At 36.5% G+C, this 16,771-nt stretch overlaps 1 protein-coding gene across 4 annotated transcripts in view; it reads left to right on the top strand.

Moving 5' to 3' along the window:
• Positions 1-16,771, top strand: part of TSPAN8 (tetraspanin 8) — an 81,585-nt gene that overhangs the window by 22,707 nt on the left and 42,107 nt on the right. For 2 of the 4 annotated variants that reach the window (XM_020990264.1, XM_020990260.1), the window contains exons 1-2: positions 4,811-4,919; positions 15,109-15,266. In XM_020990264.1, coding sequence (XP_020845923.1) covers positions 15,207-15,266 — 60 coding nt within the window. In that variant the 5' untranslated portion in view covers positions 4,811-4,919; positions 15,109-15,206. Of the gene's footprint in view, positions 1-4,810; positions 4,920-15,108; positions 15,267-16,771 lie in introns of those variants that run through there. The other 2 variants (XM_020990261.2, XM_020990262.2) reach the window with 1 other exon arrangement.

The following is a 16,771-nucleotide window of genomic DNA, read 5'->3' as shown; positions in this document are numbered from 1 at the left end:
ATGCATTTTCATAAACATTACACCTACTTAGGACTTTCACTAAATATTCGTTCAAGTTATGAAGCATTTATTAACTGCCTACTTTGTTGAAAACTGTGCTAGAGACTGAGGTGTGTAAAGCCTTACATTGTAAGGATTTAAGTAGCCATGCTGAGTTAGCTGCACTTTTTCCTTGAGGCAAGAGGGAGACCCTAATGTTTTTTGAGCAGAGGAATAACATGGTGAGACCTATATTTTAGGAAGAGTAATTTGGCAGCCATCTAAAGAAGGGATTGAATCCAGCCAACAAAAGGAGACATCAGTACCAAGCAAGACAGGTTAATAAATATTTGTTGATTGAATAATTGATCATGATGATGAGGGCGGGGCCCAAGCCAAGATCTTCCGCCCTTTGCCCCAAAGGGAATCTGACTCAGAGGCCCCAGACCCTCATCTCCCTTGAAAGCCCTAGTTTACCTTTAGATCTTATTCAGATGCACCTTCAACCCTTGCCCTGAATAGAATCTGGCTCCCTCTTGTCTATAGGCCCCAGAAAGGCCTTCCTTTGTCTCCTTTTGAAAGTCCTAGCCCCACCTTGATTTTGTGCAGATGCCTTTCAAACTTCTGCCTTCCTGTTCCTCCATTATCTATTCCCATTGTCTATTCAATCTCGCAGACCTCCCCAATTAGAATTGTTACCTACACCTTTTACCCAACCCCCTTCTCTGGCCACCCAAAGTTACTTTAGTATTTAAGATCCACCTCGGCCCTCATTCAGATACTGAGAATCTCACGCTCAAAAGGCTGAGAACCTCTCATGCCTGCTCTTCCTTACCGGCATCACCCGGCCTATATGATTTACCACTAATAAACTGTTCCTCTGGCTGAAGAAGATGTGAGTTGAATTCTTTCAGACAGGGCCCAGTACCGCGATCTTGGGGTCCCAGCACCCCAAAACCCCTAGACCTCTTCACTGATATTGCCCATCAAAATTTCATTTGAATATATCAATTCACTCCAGAAAATATCTTATAATGACAACACCACCAAAGGAAGTCAAATGATTTTAACTGGGACAATAATGGAAGGATTTCTGTGGTAAATTTCTAGGGAGCCATGGTGGCACAGGAAAGGAGGGGAATGCTTTAAATTAAGGAGAGCAAGCCAGGGATCGATTCACCTCCAGCAGGAACATTTTGAAAATACCCACCATTTATAGATGCTGAGGAGAAGCAAAAGAGAAAATACAACAGCAATAACAACAACTTAGCAGTTTGAAAAGTGATTTTCAAATACTGTTTCATTTTATTATCACAGCAACTCCAGGAGGTAGGGGCTATTATTATCTTCATTTTATAGATGAGGAGACTGAGGCAGATAGAGTTTAAGTAACTCACTCAAGGTTATACAGTAGGGGTACTTGAGCACAGCTCTTTCTGATTCCAGGCCTAGTGCTCTATCCACTGCACCTCTTCATCCTCACTCCTTGATTTTTATGGGGGGAAAAAGATTCCCATCTTCCCATTATTTCTGGTCATGTAGAATCACCAAATCACCAAATCTCCAATTTGGGAAAACCTTTAGAAGCCATCTAGTCCAAGCTCTACTTGACCAGGAATCTTCTTTATAATATCTGTAATATGTGGTCATATAGCCTCTGCTGGAAAATCTCCAATGATATGGACCTCACTGTCCTCCGAGATCAAGCAGAACACCTTCAGTTTCTCTCAGAATAAGATTATATTTCACAATTTGTTTGTTCCTACTGTCACTTGGTACATTAGAAAGAGGGGACAGAGAGGAGGGACAAGGAGAGAGGCAGAGAGAGAGAGAGAGAGACAGACAGACAGACAGACAGACAGACAGAGACAAAGAGAACTATTTGTGTCTAATGGTAACCATCTCTAAGGTGGGGGAGGAGGGAAGAAAAAAAGAAAAATAAAGAAATTTACAGGATAACTTTATTATATTTTTTAAAGGAACAGCAAGTTGTATATAATTTGCAGTTTCATGTGCAATCATCTTTTTTTATTTTACTCTGTTATGGGAATGCTTGTTTTATTCCATAATTAAAAATAAAATTTTTAAAAAGAAAGAGGCAGATACAGAGAAACACACAGAAAGAGATAGCGAGAGAGAGAAAGAGAGAGAGAGAGAGAGAGAGAAAGAGAGAGAGAGAGAGAGAGAGAGAGAGAAAGAGAGAGAGAGAGAGAGAGAGAGAGAGAGAGAGAGAGAGAGAGAGAGAGAGATACACAATTTATTCCAAGGGAAAATTTCCCTCAAGCTCTAGGGAGGTGTGCTTGAAATCCGGAACATGGAGGGGAGCTGATTTTCTCCTACATGTTTGTCTCCTGAAGTCTGTTCTCTTTGTATCTGGATTTGTCTCCAAAGACAGTCTGTAACCATAGAACCACATGTATTCTTTTCTGGAGCAGAAAGGAAGGAAAATGCCTCTCTTCTTCCAAGATCTTGGGCTAACTCTACCCCTCACACCTATATATACATATATATATATATATATATACACACATATATATGTATATCTATATACACACACATATATATGTATATATATACATATATATATGTATATATGTATATATATATACATATATATATATATATACACATATATATATGTGGTTTGGAGTCATCATTCTCTTTATCAGTGAGGACAGTCTTACACAAAAGATCCAGTTTTTCCAGAAAAAGAACTGATGAACTCTGAATGCAGATCAAAACATACTTAAACAAAAAACCCCAACAAAACTTTATTTTTTTTGCCTGTTTTCTTTTGCAACATAGCTAATATGGAAATATATTTTAAATGGCTGCACATGTATATAGAAAATTGCTTACCTTTTCAAGGATGTGGGAAGAGAAGGAGGGAGAGAATGAATTTGGAACTCAAAATTTAAAAAAAAATGAATGCTAAACATTGTTTTTACATGTAGTTGAGAAAAAAACAAAGAAAAAAAGATCCAGATTTTAACCCAAAGTCATGAAAAAAAAGAAGAGTGAGAGAAAAAAAGAAAGGAAAAAGAAAAGGAAAGGAAAGAAAGGGAAAGAGAGAAGAAAAGAAATGGAAGAAAGAAAAACAAGGAATAGGATGATGCTGGTGCATGTGCCTGTGTGTTGGATAAGGTGGGGTTAATCGCAAGGAGCAATTGAGTACCCTGTAATCTTTGTTATTTACCATTTGATAGAGTTAGATTGTTGGGCCTTATCCATTCTCTTTCTGGGTGCAGTCACTAAAATATAATACAAACCTTAGAAACTTGAATTACCTGATCTATCGGTTGGACTACAACCTCTGAAATGATATTGGGGAATGTGAAGTGGAAACATTTAGGAACTGCTTGTAGCTGTGATTCTCTGCCCAGAGATGGACAATAGGAAGACATTGATGAACCTGAAGGGATGATGGAAACTTTCTTGAAATGATGCCTTCCCGGACTAGGAATAGGGGAAAAGGTCGTGACCAAAAGAGGGGCAGAGCAGACCATAAAAGAAAGAATGGGCAATTTTGATTATACCGAATAAAAAATTTTTGCACAAAATTAACACAGATAAAATTATACATACACACATATATACATATACATACATACATACATATATATGTATATATACACACACACACTCCCATACAATTTTCAGGAAAAGAGATCTGAACATTAGTGCATGTAAAAGAGTAGGTGGTTTGATATATTATTTTCGCATAGTAACAAAATAATTGGTAACGACTGAGCTGTTAAAAACACTGGGAATTAGGGGCAGCTATGTGGCACGGTGAATAGACCACCGGCCCTGCAGTCAGGAGGACCTGAGTTCAAATCTAACCTCAGATGAAACACTTGACACTTATTAGCTGTGTGACCCTGGGCAAGTCACTTAACCCCAATTGCCTAACCACCCCCCCCCAAACCACTGGGGACTCCAGCTCTGGTGTCTCTGACAACTTTCTCCAGGTTTAATGGGGCTATTCAGAGCAATCAGGTTTTGCAAATCATAGTTTGAACTCCAATCAGTATAACTTTCTATTACCACACCATGCAAGAATCAATAATCCAAGAGCTAAAACACTGAGGTCATAAAAGAAGTGTAAATAACCAAAGAAAAGTAGTTGAAAACTTTTCTACCACCATATAAATTTGGTGCAATTTAGGAGATGGGGTAGAAAATGCCTGGGAGAAACTATTGAAGGGATAGGGAAATTGTCTCTCAGATCATTGGCAGACATGAAGAAATTGTCAATTGTTACTCTATCTCAATTGAATGAAATTGAACACATTTTTAAGTGCTTATTCTTTGTTAGACATTGTGCTTAGGAGCTGAGGATGCAAAAGCAAAAATAAAACATTTTATAGATGCTTGTAGATTGAATAGCTGGGCATACAAAGACAGAAATAAGAGTTTACATTGATTGCATTGGGGAAAAAAACATACTCCTAGGTAGTAAATATAAAATTCATTGAAAAAATTCAGGGCAGGGATTGTAGCCACAGAGGAAAAAAGAAAATGAGCTTTGTAGGAATGGTAATTCAGTTATGCCCTGAAGGGAACTGGGGTTTCCTAGGGGAGAGGTGAGGAGGGAAAGAATTTCAGAGATGTGGGACAACTTTTAAAAAGGCAGGGAAACAGAGGATGGAATGTTGTGTACTAAAAAATTACAAGTAGTTTGTCTAGAATCTAGAGAGAGTAAGGAGAGGTAATATATAATCTGTTCCAAAAGGCAGGTGGCAGCCAGGTTTTGCAGGGCTCAGCAGGTCAGAGTAGTTTGCATTTTATCTTAAAAGCAATCAGGAACTAGGGAAGTTTCCTGAGTCAGGTAGTGACGTAGCCAGACCTGTGCTTTAAGAATATCAGTTTTGTCTGTTATGTGAAGAGCAGAGACTGAACCAAGGAAGCTTCTTAGGGAGCCTATTAGAAAAACACAGGTAAGAGAGTAAGAAGGCTTGGATTTGGGAGGTGGCTGAGTGACTGTAGAGAAGAGATAGATGTGGGAAATGTATTGGAGGTAAAATTACAAGAGTTGGGAACTCATTGGTTTTGGGAGGGTGTTGGGAGAGTGAAGGGGGGTGAGAATGAGTCTGAGGGTGGGAAATGCAGAGGTAGGCTTTAGCTAGACTCCAGCTTATATCTGCCGGATCCTTCCATATATATTTAATAATTTGGGTTCCTGTCCTGTAAGTGTAGCTAAATAGTTAGTATCTCCCCTTGATAGCTTGCTTTTCTTCCTTTGAGAACTATCTGTTTAAATCTTTTTTTGACCATTTGTCTATTGGGAAATGGCTCTTGATATATTTCATTCAGTTTCCTATATATCTTGGATATTACACCTTTATCAGAGAAAGTTACTGGCAAAGATTTTTCTCATGTAATTATGACCCTTGTAATTTCTTTTAAAAACATTTTTTATTAAACAATTTATTAATTTTTAGTTTTCAACATTTACTTCCATAAGATTTTTTGAGTTTTAAATTTTCTCCTCCTCCCTCTCCTCCCCACTCCCCAAGATAGCATGCAATCTGAAATATATATGCTTTACTTATACATTCATATTAAGCATATTTCCACATTAGTCATGATGTAAAGAACAATTAGAATCAGCGGGAAGAACCACAAGAAAGAAGAATCAAAACAAAAAAAACAAAAGAAAAGGAGAGCAAATAGTGTACTTCCATATGCATTCAGTTTCCTTAGTTCTTTGGATGTAGATAGCATTTTCCATCACGAGTCTTTTGGAGTTGTCTTAGATCCTTGGCATTGCTGAGAAGAGCTAAGTCTATCAAAATCAGTCATAGCACAGTGTGGCTGTTACTGTGTCCGTGCCTTTTCTAATTTCTACTACATTGCTTTTGTTTGTGCAAAAGCCTCCTAATTTAATGTAATGCAAATTGTCCATTTTATTTTCTATGTTGCTCTTTTCTTTGGGTATGAACTCTTCCTCTTCCCACAGTTCCCTGCTCCTCTAATTGCTTTATGAGAACCTTCACATATACTTCCTGTACCCTTTTAGGGCTTATTGTCTATATGTTGTAAGATGACATAATATGTCTAATTGATTGCAAATTGCTTTCCAGTTTTTCCAGTCATTTTCTGAGTGAATACTTACTCCAGTAGTTTCAGTCTTAGGCTTTAATATCAAATGCCATCTTAAAATTGTCAAGTGCTTCTTCACCTCCTGCACCTAATCTATTTCATTGATCAATTTCTCTAGTTTTTAAACCAATGCAAAACAGTTTTTTTAATGATTACTACTTTGTAGTGTGCCTTGAGATCCAGTAATGCTAGGCTCCTTTCATTTTTTTTCATTATATTCCCAGAGATTCTAAACCTTTTGTTACTCCAGATAAATTTTGTTATTTGTTTCTAGCATTGTACTATAACTTTTGAATTTTGATCGGCATGGTACTGAATAATTAATTTAGGCAATGTACATATAAAAGTATCTATGTATATACAAATACGTCTATACATACACGTGCATATGTGTGTATATATTTTATGTATGTAGCATGGGCCGTATATGAACAATTAATATTTCCAGTTATTTAGTTCTACATTTAATACTACAATACTGTGAATTGTGTCTTGTAGTTATACTTACCTTGTTTTTGTGTGTGTCCTGGTAGGTTGGACTCTTAAATCTTTTTATACATTCTGTAGTTATTTTAAATGTAATTTCTCTTTTGATCCTTTCCTACCAGCTTTTTTTTTTTTGATAATACACATACATTCTGATGATTTATGTGGATTTGTTTTATACCATTACTTTTCCAAAAATTATTAATTACTTCAATTGATTTTTAGCTAAGTTCTATGAGTAGACCATTCCATCATCTGCAAAAGTAATAATCTTGTTTCTTTTTGTTTTGTGCCTGCCTGTTCCCTCAATTTTTTTTATTATAGTTAGCATTTTTAGAACTATATCAAATAATGGTGGTGATAGTGGACATGATTGCTTTACTCCTGATGTTACTATAAAGGTTCTGTTATTGGTATTGCTGGCTCTTGGTTTTAAATAGAAACTATTTACCATGTTAAAGAAAGGTCCACATACCTGTGCCATTTAATGTTATTAAAACAAAAATGAATATTGGATTTACTTTCTGATTTATTCTTTGGCATGCTTGATAATTTAGCATTAAATTATTTAGCTTATTTTAGTTTTAATCCTTTATTCAAAGATTCTTTTTTTTAAAAAACTTTGTTTCATTGTGTTCATTAAAGGATTCATTAATTTTTCTGCATTTGTTAATATTTTTATTTCCTACTACACAGTCAACTTTTGTAACGACACTCTGTACAACTGAGAAATAAATTAATTACTTCTTATTCCCAAAATTAATTGCTTTCTATTCCCATCCAGTGATTGCCAGAGATGTTGTCAGACCTAACTCTTCTAAAGTTCTTTTCAGGCCCTTAGTTTATGTCTTGTTGAATCTTGTTTTTATTGATTAACTGATTTATTTCTTCTCACCGTCCTCATCCTTCTCTGCCTATCTACTGTATTCATCACTTTGGACAACTCTTTCCTCTTTGATACACTTATCTCTCCTTGCTTGGTTTGGGTAATACTCCAGTACTCCTTTTACATATCTATTCACTCTTCAGTTTCCTTTGCTAGTTCATAACTCATCCCATAACATCTAACAGTGGATCTTTCCCATTTCTTTGTCCTGAGTTTTTGCTTCTTACTTTCTACTGGACAGGAAATTAACAGAAAGATCACATTCCTGAAATCCTGTTGAGGTTACTTAGCATAATGGATCTAGGGCTGGAAGAGATGTCAGAGGCTCCTTTACTTCAACTCCTTCACTTTGCAGAAATCAAGAGCTAGGGAAGTAGAAATGATTTGTCCCAAAGGAAACAGGTAGTAGCAGAGGTGACATCTGAACCCAGTCCCAGTGTTCAGAACTGCAGACAGTATTGTTTCCACTCTACCATACTGATTGACTTATAAGACAGTGTACATTATCTAATAATGATGGAAAAGAAACAAAATCCAGGTTGAATAGACTGTACAATCTCGGAGACCATAGATCTATTTTGCTCCAAAAAAGTTACCAAGCCTAATTTTCTCCTTAAGTGCAGGATGAGTTAAGACAAACAGCTCGGGGGAAACTAGGGACAGGCTCAAAATAAGATGGACACAATAGGGTAAAGAAAAAGACAATGGCCCTATTCTTTGTTCTTTCACACAAATGAACCACACAGGTTTTACCAGATATTACTGAATTGCATATGTATATACTTTTTGAAAATATATTTAAAGACCAGTATTTTTAGTTAGAAATAAAGCTCTAGTCGAAGATTTTAATAAGGGAACCATGAAGAAATTCTTGGCCTGGAACTGCATATCCTTCTCTGACCTTCCTTATAATTTCTCTCATTCACTGATTACCTGGTTAACTCAGACATAGCACTTTTCTCAGCATTAATCATGTGAGTAAGCTCGTTATTCTAATCAGTTGTACTTTTTGATTCATCCAAAGATCTCAACCTTCCAATCAGAATTAGTAAGGGGAAAGCAGGCCCTAGGGCATACTTTCAGTTTATACAAGGTCACCCTGAGTAGAATACCTGAAATCCAACTCTGACAAAGTCTGATCACTGGATTTTCTATATGTGTTCCTTGGGAGGTTTGGTATTTTTGTTTGTTTGAACTATACAGATTCAAACAAGATACTGGAATATTTACACCAAAGCAGCAGGGTGCCATCATGTAAAGAGGTGGATTGGAGGTCAGGAATGCCTGAATCCAAATCTATTTTCCTTTTCTTTTAAAATTAATTTATTTTAAATTATCAATCTTCACTTTCATAAGATTTTTGAGGTCCAAATTTTCTCCCCTTCCCCCCCCCAAAGCATGCAATCTGATATGGGCTCTGCATATGCATTCATAATAAACATTTTCACATTAGTCACATTATAAAGAATTAGAACCAATGGGAGGAACCATGAGAAACAAACAAACAAACAAAAAAGAGCAAAGAGTATTCTTCAATCTGCATTCAGACTACATAGTTGTTTTTTTTTTTTGGTGAGGCAATTGCAGCTAAACGACTTGCCCAGAGTTACACAGCTAGTGGGTATTATGTATCTGAAGCCAGATTTGAACTCAGGTCTTCCTGACTAGAGGGCCACTGCTCTATCCACTGCACCACCTAGCTGCTCCCATATAGTTCTTTTTCTGGATGTAGATAGCATTTTCTGTCATTAGTCTCTATTGCTAAGAAGAGGTAAGTCTATCAATGTCAGTCATAGCACAGTGTTGCTATTACTGTGTACAATGTTCTCCTGGTTCTGCTTATTTCACTCAGCATCAGTTCATGTAAGTCTTTTGAGGTTTTTCTGAAATCTGCTTGGTCATCTTTTTTTTTTTTTTGCTAGGCAATGGGATTAAGTGACTTGCCAAGGGTCACACAGCTAGTAAGTGTCAAGTGTTTGAGGCTGGATTTGAAGTCAGGTCCTCCTGACTCCAGTTCCAGTTCTCTATCCGCTGCACCACCTAGTCTCCCCCTGACACTACTTTTCTAGACAACACTCTTAAGAGTAAGTTTACAGAATAAGTGTGGTCCTGCATTCAGTGAAATTACAGTTATGGTACCTATCTGCTCATAATAACAAAAAAGCATTTATGAGAAAGCAAATTTTTCTACCTGTATAATCCACACAGGATATTACAGACAAAAGAATAATAACAGGATAGTGACTTGATTTAGTTCTATTCATATCTGAATTTTAAAAAAATGAAAACATGATCATCACCTCATCAAAATGATAATTGGTCTTGATTGAGAAATCCTAAGTTTAGAAAGCACCTTATAGTATTTTAGTTGATTCTCCCAATAATCTTGTGTGAGGTAGGGTCTACAGATATTATCTCCATTTTACAGATGGAGAAATTTAAGAGTATAATAAACAAGGGAAAACCATTGGTCACTCAGTTCTATACGTGACTAGCTCTGAATGTACTTTTGTTGATTTGTTACCATTACATTACTCAGTTATGTTATGTCCCCAGTTTCAAACAAGATAGAATCATATTCAATATAATATTTCAGTAGCTCTTAGTAGCCAGACACTGTTGTGAGCCAACCTCTGAATAAGGAAGACTTCATACAAAAGTCCTGCCTTTGATATATACTGTCTGTGTGACCTTGAACAAGTCCTTGCCCCAGACAGCTGTATTAAGCCAGAGGAGGTGTGTACCTGCAGTGGTAGAGGGAGTTTCCTCATCTGGGAGTTCTCTTTGCCCATGAAATCTGTAAGACCAACCCTGAGCCTTAAATGCTGTTTTTCTTGCATATGTTAGGTTCTTAGTAAAAATTTTTGGAGAATTAAGTGAGTGAAACTTGTCTTTCTCATACAAAAATTATTTAAAAATTTAAAATTCCTTTTAAAATGTTAAACATTAAAATTTAATATTAATTAAATTAAGTATAAAATCTAATACCTATAACTTTATAGTAATATGTATGATTAATGTCTATGAAATTATACTATCTGAAAGCGGAATCTGATCATCTCTATCTCTGTAGCCTTTATTTGTTTTTTTGTGTTTTTGGCTAGGCAATGGGGTTAAGTGACTTGCCCAGGGTCACACAGCTAGTAAGTGTTATGTGTCTGAGGCCGGATTTGAACTCAGGTCCTCCTGAGTCCAGGGCCAGTGCTCTATCCACTGCACCACCCAGCTGCCCCTGTAGCCTTTGTTTGTATAAAATGCATTGACAGGGTAGGTGCTTATTAAACTGTTTGTTCAAAATAAAATAAAATATTCATGACTTGCTTGAAAATAAATAACCGGAAGCCTAATCTAACATATTTACTTTTCACAGAGATGGCCAGCTATTCTTAAATTGATGTTTTAATTTTTCAAGCCTTCTTAACTCTCCTATATGGTCCATTGGCCTAGAGTCCTTTGGAGAGCAGAGGACCCCCAGGCCATGGGTAACACACATAACTGAATTTCTATCTCTTCCATGTTAAGTGGAATTTATAAAATTGACCTACCTTCTGCCTCCTGCTGCAGAGAAAATGATCTTAAGAATTATAAAATATCTTAGAAATAAGAAGGGAAGAAATAATGCAACTCATCATGCCTCTGAGGAATTTATATACAGGTAGTCTATATATTTCTCATTGCTGTGTCTCTGGATATCATCATTAGGTTGGCCATAGCAATTCTCAAAGGCCATCTAAGTTATAAAGGGGCTGTGATTTGCTTTGGTGAAGGCTATATTTGCATGGATGAAATCCAATATACATGAAATATTGAAACATTTAAATATTAAAGCATTTCCATTTTGCATGAGAAAAAATCCCAGAGTACCCACATTTTCAAGTATGATTCAAGGCCACCAAATATTGATTTATTTAAAAAAAATAAATTCTAAACTTGACCAAAGAGAGTGGAAAATCTGGTCCTGCCCAGACAAAAATCAGAAATTCATAGAATCTCAGTAGGAAGACAGCTCAGATGACATCTAATCCAAGTCTTCCCTGAACAAGAATCTAGACTATACTTAAAGACTTCTAGTGGGTGGAACTTACTGAGGAAGCTCATTCCACTTTGTGAGAATTCTCTTTGTTAGGAAGCTTCCATTAAACAGCCAAAATATTGCCTCTTTGTAACTTTTATGCATTGTTCCTAGTATTTCCTTCTGGGGCCAAACAACAGATCTAATCTGTTTCACATGGCAGCCCTTAAAACGTCTTTTATTTTTCTTTTCTTCCATGTATACAGTGATTTTGCTGATTCACAGTTTGTAAATTATGAAAAGAAGCAATCTTAATGTCCAAACCAGGAATCAGGAAGACTGAAGCTTTTGTGTTATGAAACCTAGCTAGTGTGTAGCCTGGTGGGAGATTGTTTCCAGAGCATTTTGGGATGTCAGTGAGAATCAAAATGACTTGCACCATGTCACCCAGTGTCACACCAGTTGCATTATTTCTTTCCATCTTGCTTCTAATATACTTTATAATGTAGATTCCTAAGAGCGTTTCTCTCTGAGGTAGGTCATTTTTATAGGTTCCATTGAATATGGAGGAGATAGAAAGTCATTTGCATGTGTTACACACGGCCTGGGTCTCCTACTCTCCAAAGGACTCTAGGTCAGTGGACTAGGTTTAAACCTTGGAGCCAATCCCCTTTCTTTATTATGGCTCTACTCCCAATTCTAAAGAAATCTCTAAAACAAAGTTTAACTATGTCTCATGGCTAGGGTTTACCCCAATGGGAAGTAAAGCTCCTTCCTACAAAAGTGCTCAGTGTGCAATACAGTTACCAGATATGAAATATAATTTTATTTCTTCAACCAGAAAAAAGTATGACACAGAATCCTATGATTCATACATGAATCATATTGATTCATACTTCTGTGAACAAATAAAGGATGCACAAAATACTCAAATAGCACATTATAGTCATTAGATTCACTCTGTAAAGTAAAGATACTTTGAGGGGCTGCTGAACAAATACTCCCTGCATACCTTTGACCTTTACCAATCAAGCAACTTGGCAATGTCATGGAGGGGTCAGCACAGCTCTCCAGGCCCTTCAAAGTATGGTTCTAATCTTCCAGCTTCAGGATTCTCTTCTTGTCTGAGAAGCATCTTGTTAAGGAAGTCTACCTTTTAGAGGCTGGTGTCCAACTCAAACACATTAACTCATAATCAGGATTATCCCTGAGGTGAGCTTCATGGCTAGAAATGTCCATTTTTCTGGATAGATATTCTCTGATTTGGACTCAGAAAAGGAAACAGCCATAATGTGGAAGTCTAGGTCACCTCTCAGACTCCCTTGGACAAGCATAGGCCACTCATCATGTGTTTGTCCCATATGTAGGTTGCCCTTTTTTTTTTCTTTTTTGATCTTATGGAGAAGCAATATGTGAGAGCATAAGAAAGAGAAATATTCCATTTCTCCAATCGGGAAGAGAGAGAAAATATACAAAAAGAATAGTAAAATTGGTGGGCCATTTCACAGATGGCTTTGTAGACCACAAAGGAGACAGCATTTTTTTCTTTCCCTTCTATTTACTCCATCATGAGGTGGGTGGGGAAACAAAATTCATGAAAATGCTCCCAAATTTGAAATTTTAAAAATTTTAAAAAAATTAAAAATTTAAGAACTTAAAAAGAATTTTTAAGAAATTGCATATTGAGTCCTTTGTATCTCTGTCAGGACACAGGTAGTATTCATTATTAGTCCATTGAAATCTTTGGTTTGCTTTCATCAACATTCTTAAGTCATTCAAAGTTCATTTACATTATAAAGGCAACATTACATACTTTGTAATCTCATCTACATGATTAGGATGTCTCAAGTTGATCAGAATCTCTGCTGATCTTCTCTTACACCCTCCACTCCACTCCCATTATGAAGATTCTAAGCTGTGACTTGGTATTTAGCAGTAATAGCTAATATTTTAAGACTCATAAAAAACACTTAATACAAATGATTTCATCTGAGCCTCAGAGAAACATCATGAGTTATGTATATATATGGTAGTTATTATTATCCCCATTTTACACATAAGGAGACTGAGTTGGAGAGGGGTTAAGTGACTTCCCTAGAGTAACACAGTGTGATCAGAGCCAGCTTTTCTTGAATCTTAAGACCAATACTCTAGCCACCATATTTCTTCTAAGATAGTCTCTAATCCCAGGCTACAACTTGGTGTGCTCTACCTCTGAATAGACCAGGAAGCTACTTTTGACTGCAACAGATACCACAACTTCTTTCTATTACTATTAGAAAGAGATAATCATTATGTGGTCATTGATTGCTGAAGTATGTCCCTAATTCACATTAAGCTAGGAGGACTACACAACCCAGGAACAATCTGAAGAAAGAGGCGGGAGAAAAGCAATCACCAGGTAGCAGGTAGCATAGGAAGTAAGTGAAAACACACCTAGAAAGCAAACCAACTTATCAAAATAACTGAAGACCATTACATGAGCATTCTAGGAGCCAACAGTGACAAATAGGAAGGATTATTGCATTTTACACAGAAAGTAAGCAATAAACTGAATAATGTAAAGACATTGGTCTCCTCTACCTCCTCTTCCGCAGGCCTCCACTAAATATGAGTAGCTCCAGAGCAATCTGCTGAGTGAGATTCAAAAGAAGTAGGCATTGGGCAAAAATACACAATTTTTTTTAATGTATTCTACTGTATGTAGGAGTGAGAAGAGCTTTGAATTTGAAATTCAAAGACATGGGTTTGAATTTTGCTTCAGTTAAACAGTATTCGCTGGGTGATCATGAGCAAAGCTCATAATTCCTGAGCTTCAGTCTCATCTACATCATAACATCATAGGGTTTGCTTTATAAGGCTGTTCTGAGGAAAGTGAGCTAATCCAGTAGAATGTGTCCTTCAAGAGCAAAGACTTTTTTTTTTGTCTTTGAATCCCTAGGGCCTAGCACATGGTGAGTGGCACTTATTAAATGTTTGTTGAATTTAACTTAAACCTTATAATCTTAAAGAACTATAAATGGGAATTACTCTTTCAGTGCAGTTTTACTAATGTTAATTTGGCATCTCTCTCCAAACCTTCTACATATGTTTCATTATACTTTTAATGGCTATTTTGATTTCTGAAAAGTATTGATGATTTCCTAAGAAAATGTGGTGTTGAAATTGGATCTGTTTTCTGAAGGAAATGACATTGGAAATATGAAACAGATACAATTATCTTCCTATGATGAGAAAAATGTCTCATCACAAATCAAAAATGTCATCTTTTCCTGAGTTAAAAAAAAAAACCTCCACCAAGTACCTTTCTTTAAATTAAAAAAAAATCACTGTGAAGTCATGCAAATAGTATGAGATAAAGTCATGAGGCTGTTGACTTTTGAAATCTGCAACAAAAATTTCATGGTTCTACTTCCTTCTCCCATCCCCCTGAGTAATTTCATATCTGCTTACTTTAGGAGAGGTAATCTTACAGAGCAGAACAGAAATGTCCTGGCCTACTTCATGAAAGGCATGAAAGAAAACATGCATAGCTGCAGATAGTACCTTGTGACATTTAAATTCGCTGGTTAATTTTTATCTACCTCATTAATTGAAAGAGATGTTTTCTTTTCTCTTTTTCTTTTCTCCTTTGTGACAGCACACAGAAAATCCATCTGGTACCTTGAGAACACTGCTGGATACTCTTGTTAAAGAGAATTCTCTTTGTGCTGTTTGGTTTCTTGACTTCCTTTCGAAATGTCAGCTGTCAGTGGATTTATAAAATACTCTATGTTTATCTTCAACTTCATATTCTGGGTAAGTGTATTTTTTTTAAAACAATTTTGTGATAGAAACAGGGCACAACCCCCCCCCCCCAGATTATGGATGAACCTGGACTGTAAGCTAGAGAAACAAAAGGGAAACTATATTTTTCTATGGATTTGTTTTGTTTTAGAAAGCAATTCCTTGGTTAGTTTAAGTTTGTTTGTGACATGAAAGATTTTTTAGAGCCCCCAAGAATGTTTTTAATATCGCAGGCATAAAATTGATGAGGGACAGGACAAGTAATGAAAGTTCTTTGTAGATGTCAATCCTGAAGGGATCATTCCAAATGGTGAACACAATTGCACAGAAAAATCTCTGATCCCATTTCAGCTCCATTCCTTTCTCCTCCCAAATCTTCTCACTTAGTAGGATACAAACAAGCCATGTAGGTGGGGTTATAGAATGAAAAAAAAATAGACCGGAAGAGAATGGTGACAGTCAAATGAAAACAATGTATTGGAAAAGGCTAGAAAAAAGGACACAATTATTACTTTAATCCTAAAAGTAATAAAAGCATTATCACCTTGAGGTTGAAAAATACATTTTTAAAAATACTACCCTTAAAATTGAAACAAGGTTTGTTTTTCAATCATGATACTATACTTTCCAAACTAAAAGTCCCTTGGTTTAAATCAAAATCAAGTGGAAAAAAAATATCCAGAGAGCACTGGAACACCTATATGTAAGCACAAGTAGGATGGGCCACTTTAGTAGATACAGATGGGGGTAGGGAGGGGAAATTAAACTTCAGAAAATGGATTTTTTTTGGGGGGGGTGAGGCAGTGACTTGCCCAGAGTCACATAGCTAGTAAATGTTAAACATCTGAGGCCAGATTTGAACTCAGGTCATCCTGACTCCAGAGCCGGTGCTCTATCCACTGTGCCACCTAGCTGCCCTGAAGGCATATTTTTAAAATAAGTAAAAACTTGCTTATGTCACATAATGGCATAGAGGATGAGGAATAATGAATAGTGATTAATTTTAGTAATAATTACTCAGCATACATGCACAATAAGTTGTGGAAGTCTGTGGTGAAGATACCATCATGCTTATTCTACAAATAGACTAGTTAAGTGACTTTCTTATTTTCATACAGCTAACTAGCAAATGTTAAAGCCAGAATATGACTAGTTTCCTTTGACTCAGCTGTTGTAGTTAGTTAGAGCATACAGCTCTGTGCTTCTTGGAGGAAATAAACTCGGCGTGAGGCCTCTGTGGATTGGTTAATGTTTTGAATTATTATTTAGCCTGCACTAAAGATCCAAGAGTCTTCAGATGGGGAGTGTAGCATAATCACATGAATAAGCTAAATTTTAGTGGGCTGACTTTTTTTTTTTTGGTGGTGATCAGGGTTAAGTGACTTTCCCAGGGTCACACAGCTAGTAAGTACCTGAAGCTGGATTTCAGCTCAGGTCCTCCTGATGATGACAGGCCCAGTGCCTTATCCGTTGTACCACCTAGCTGCCCCTTGGATTAACTTTTTAAGCACTAGTTT

This window comes from Phascolarctos cinereus, unplaced genomic scaffold (genome assembly GCF_003287225.1).
Source record: "Phascolarctos cinereus isolate Bilbo 61053 unplaced genomic scaffold, phaCin_HiC Scaffold_1;HRSCAF=81, whole genome shotgun sequence".
In the NCBI taxonomy this organism is placed as follows: domain Eukaryota; kingdom Metazoa; phylum Chordata; class Mammalia; order Diprotodontia; family Phascolarctidae; genus Phascolarctos; species Phascolarctos cinereus.
This window is presented reverse-complemented; position numbering and strand designations above follow the sequence as displayed.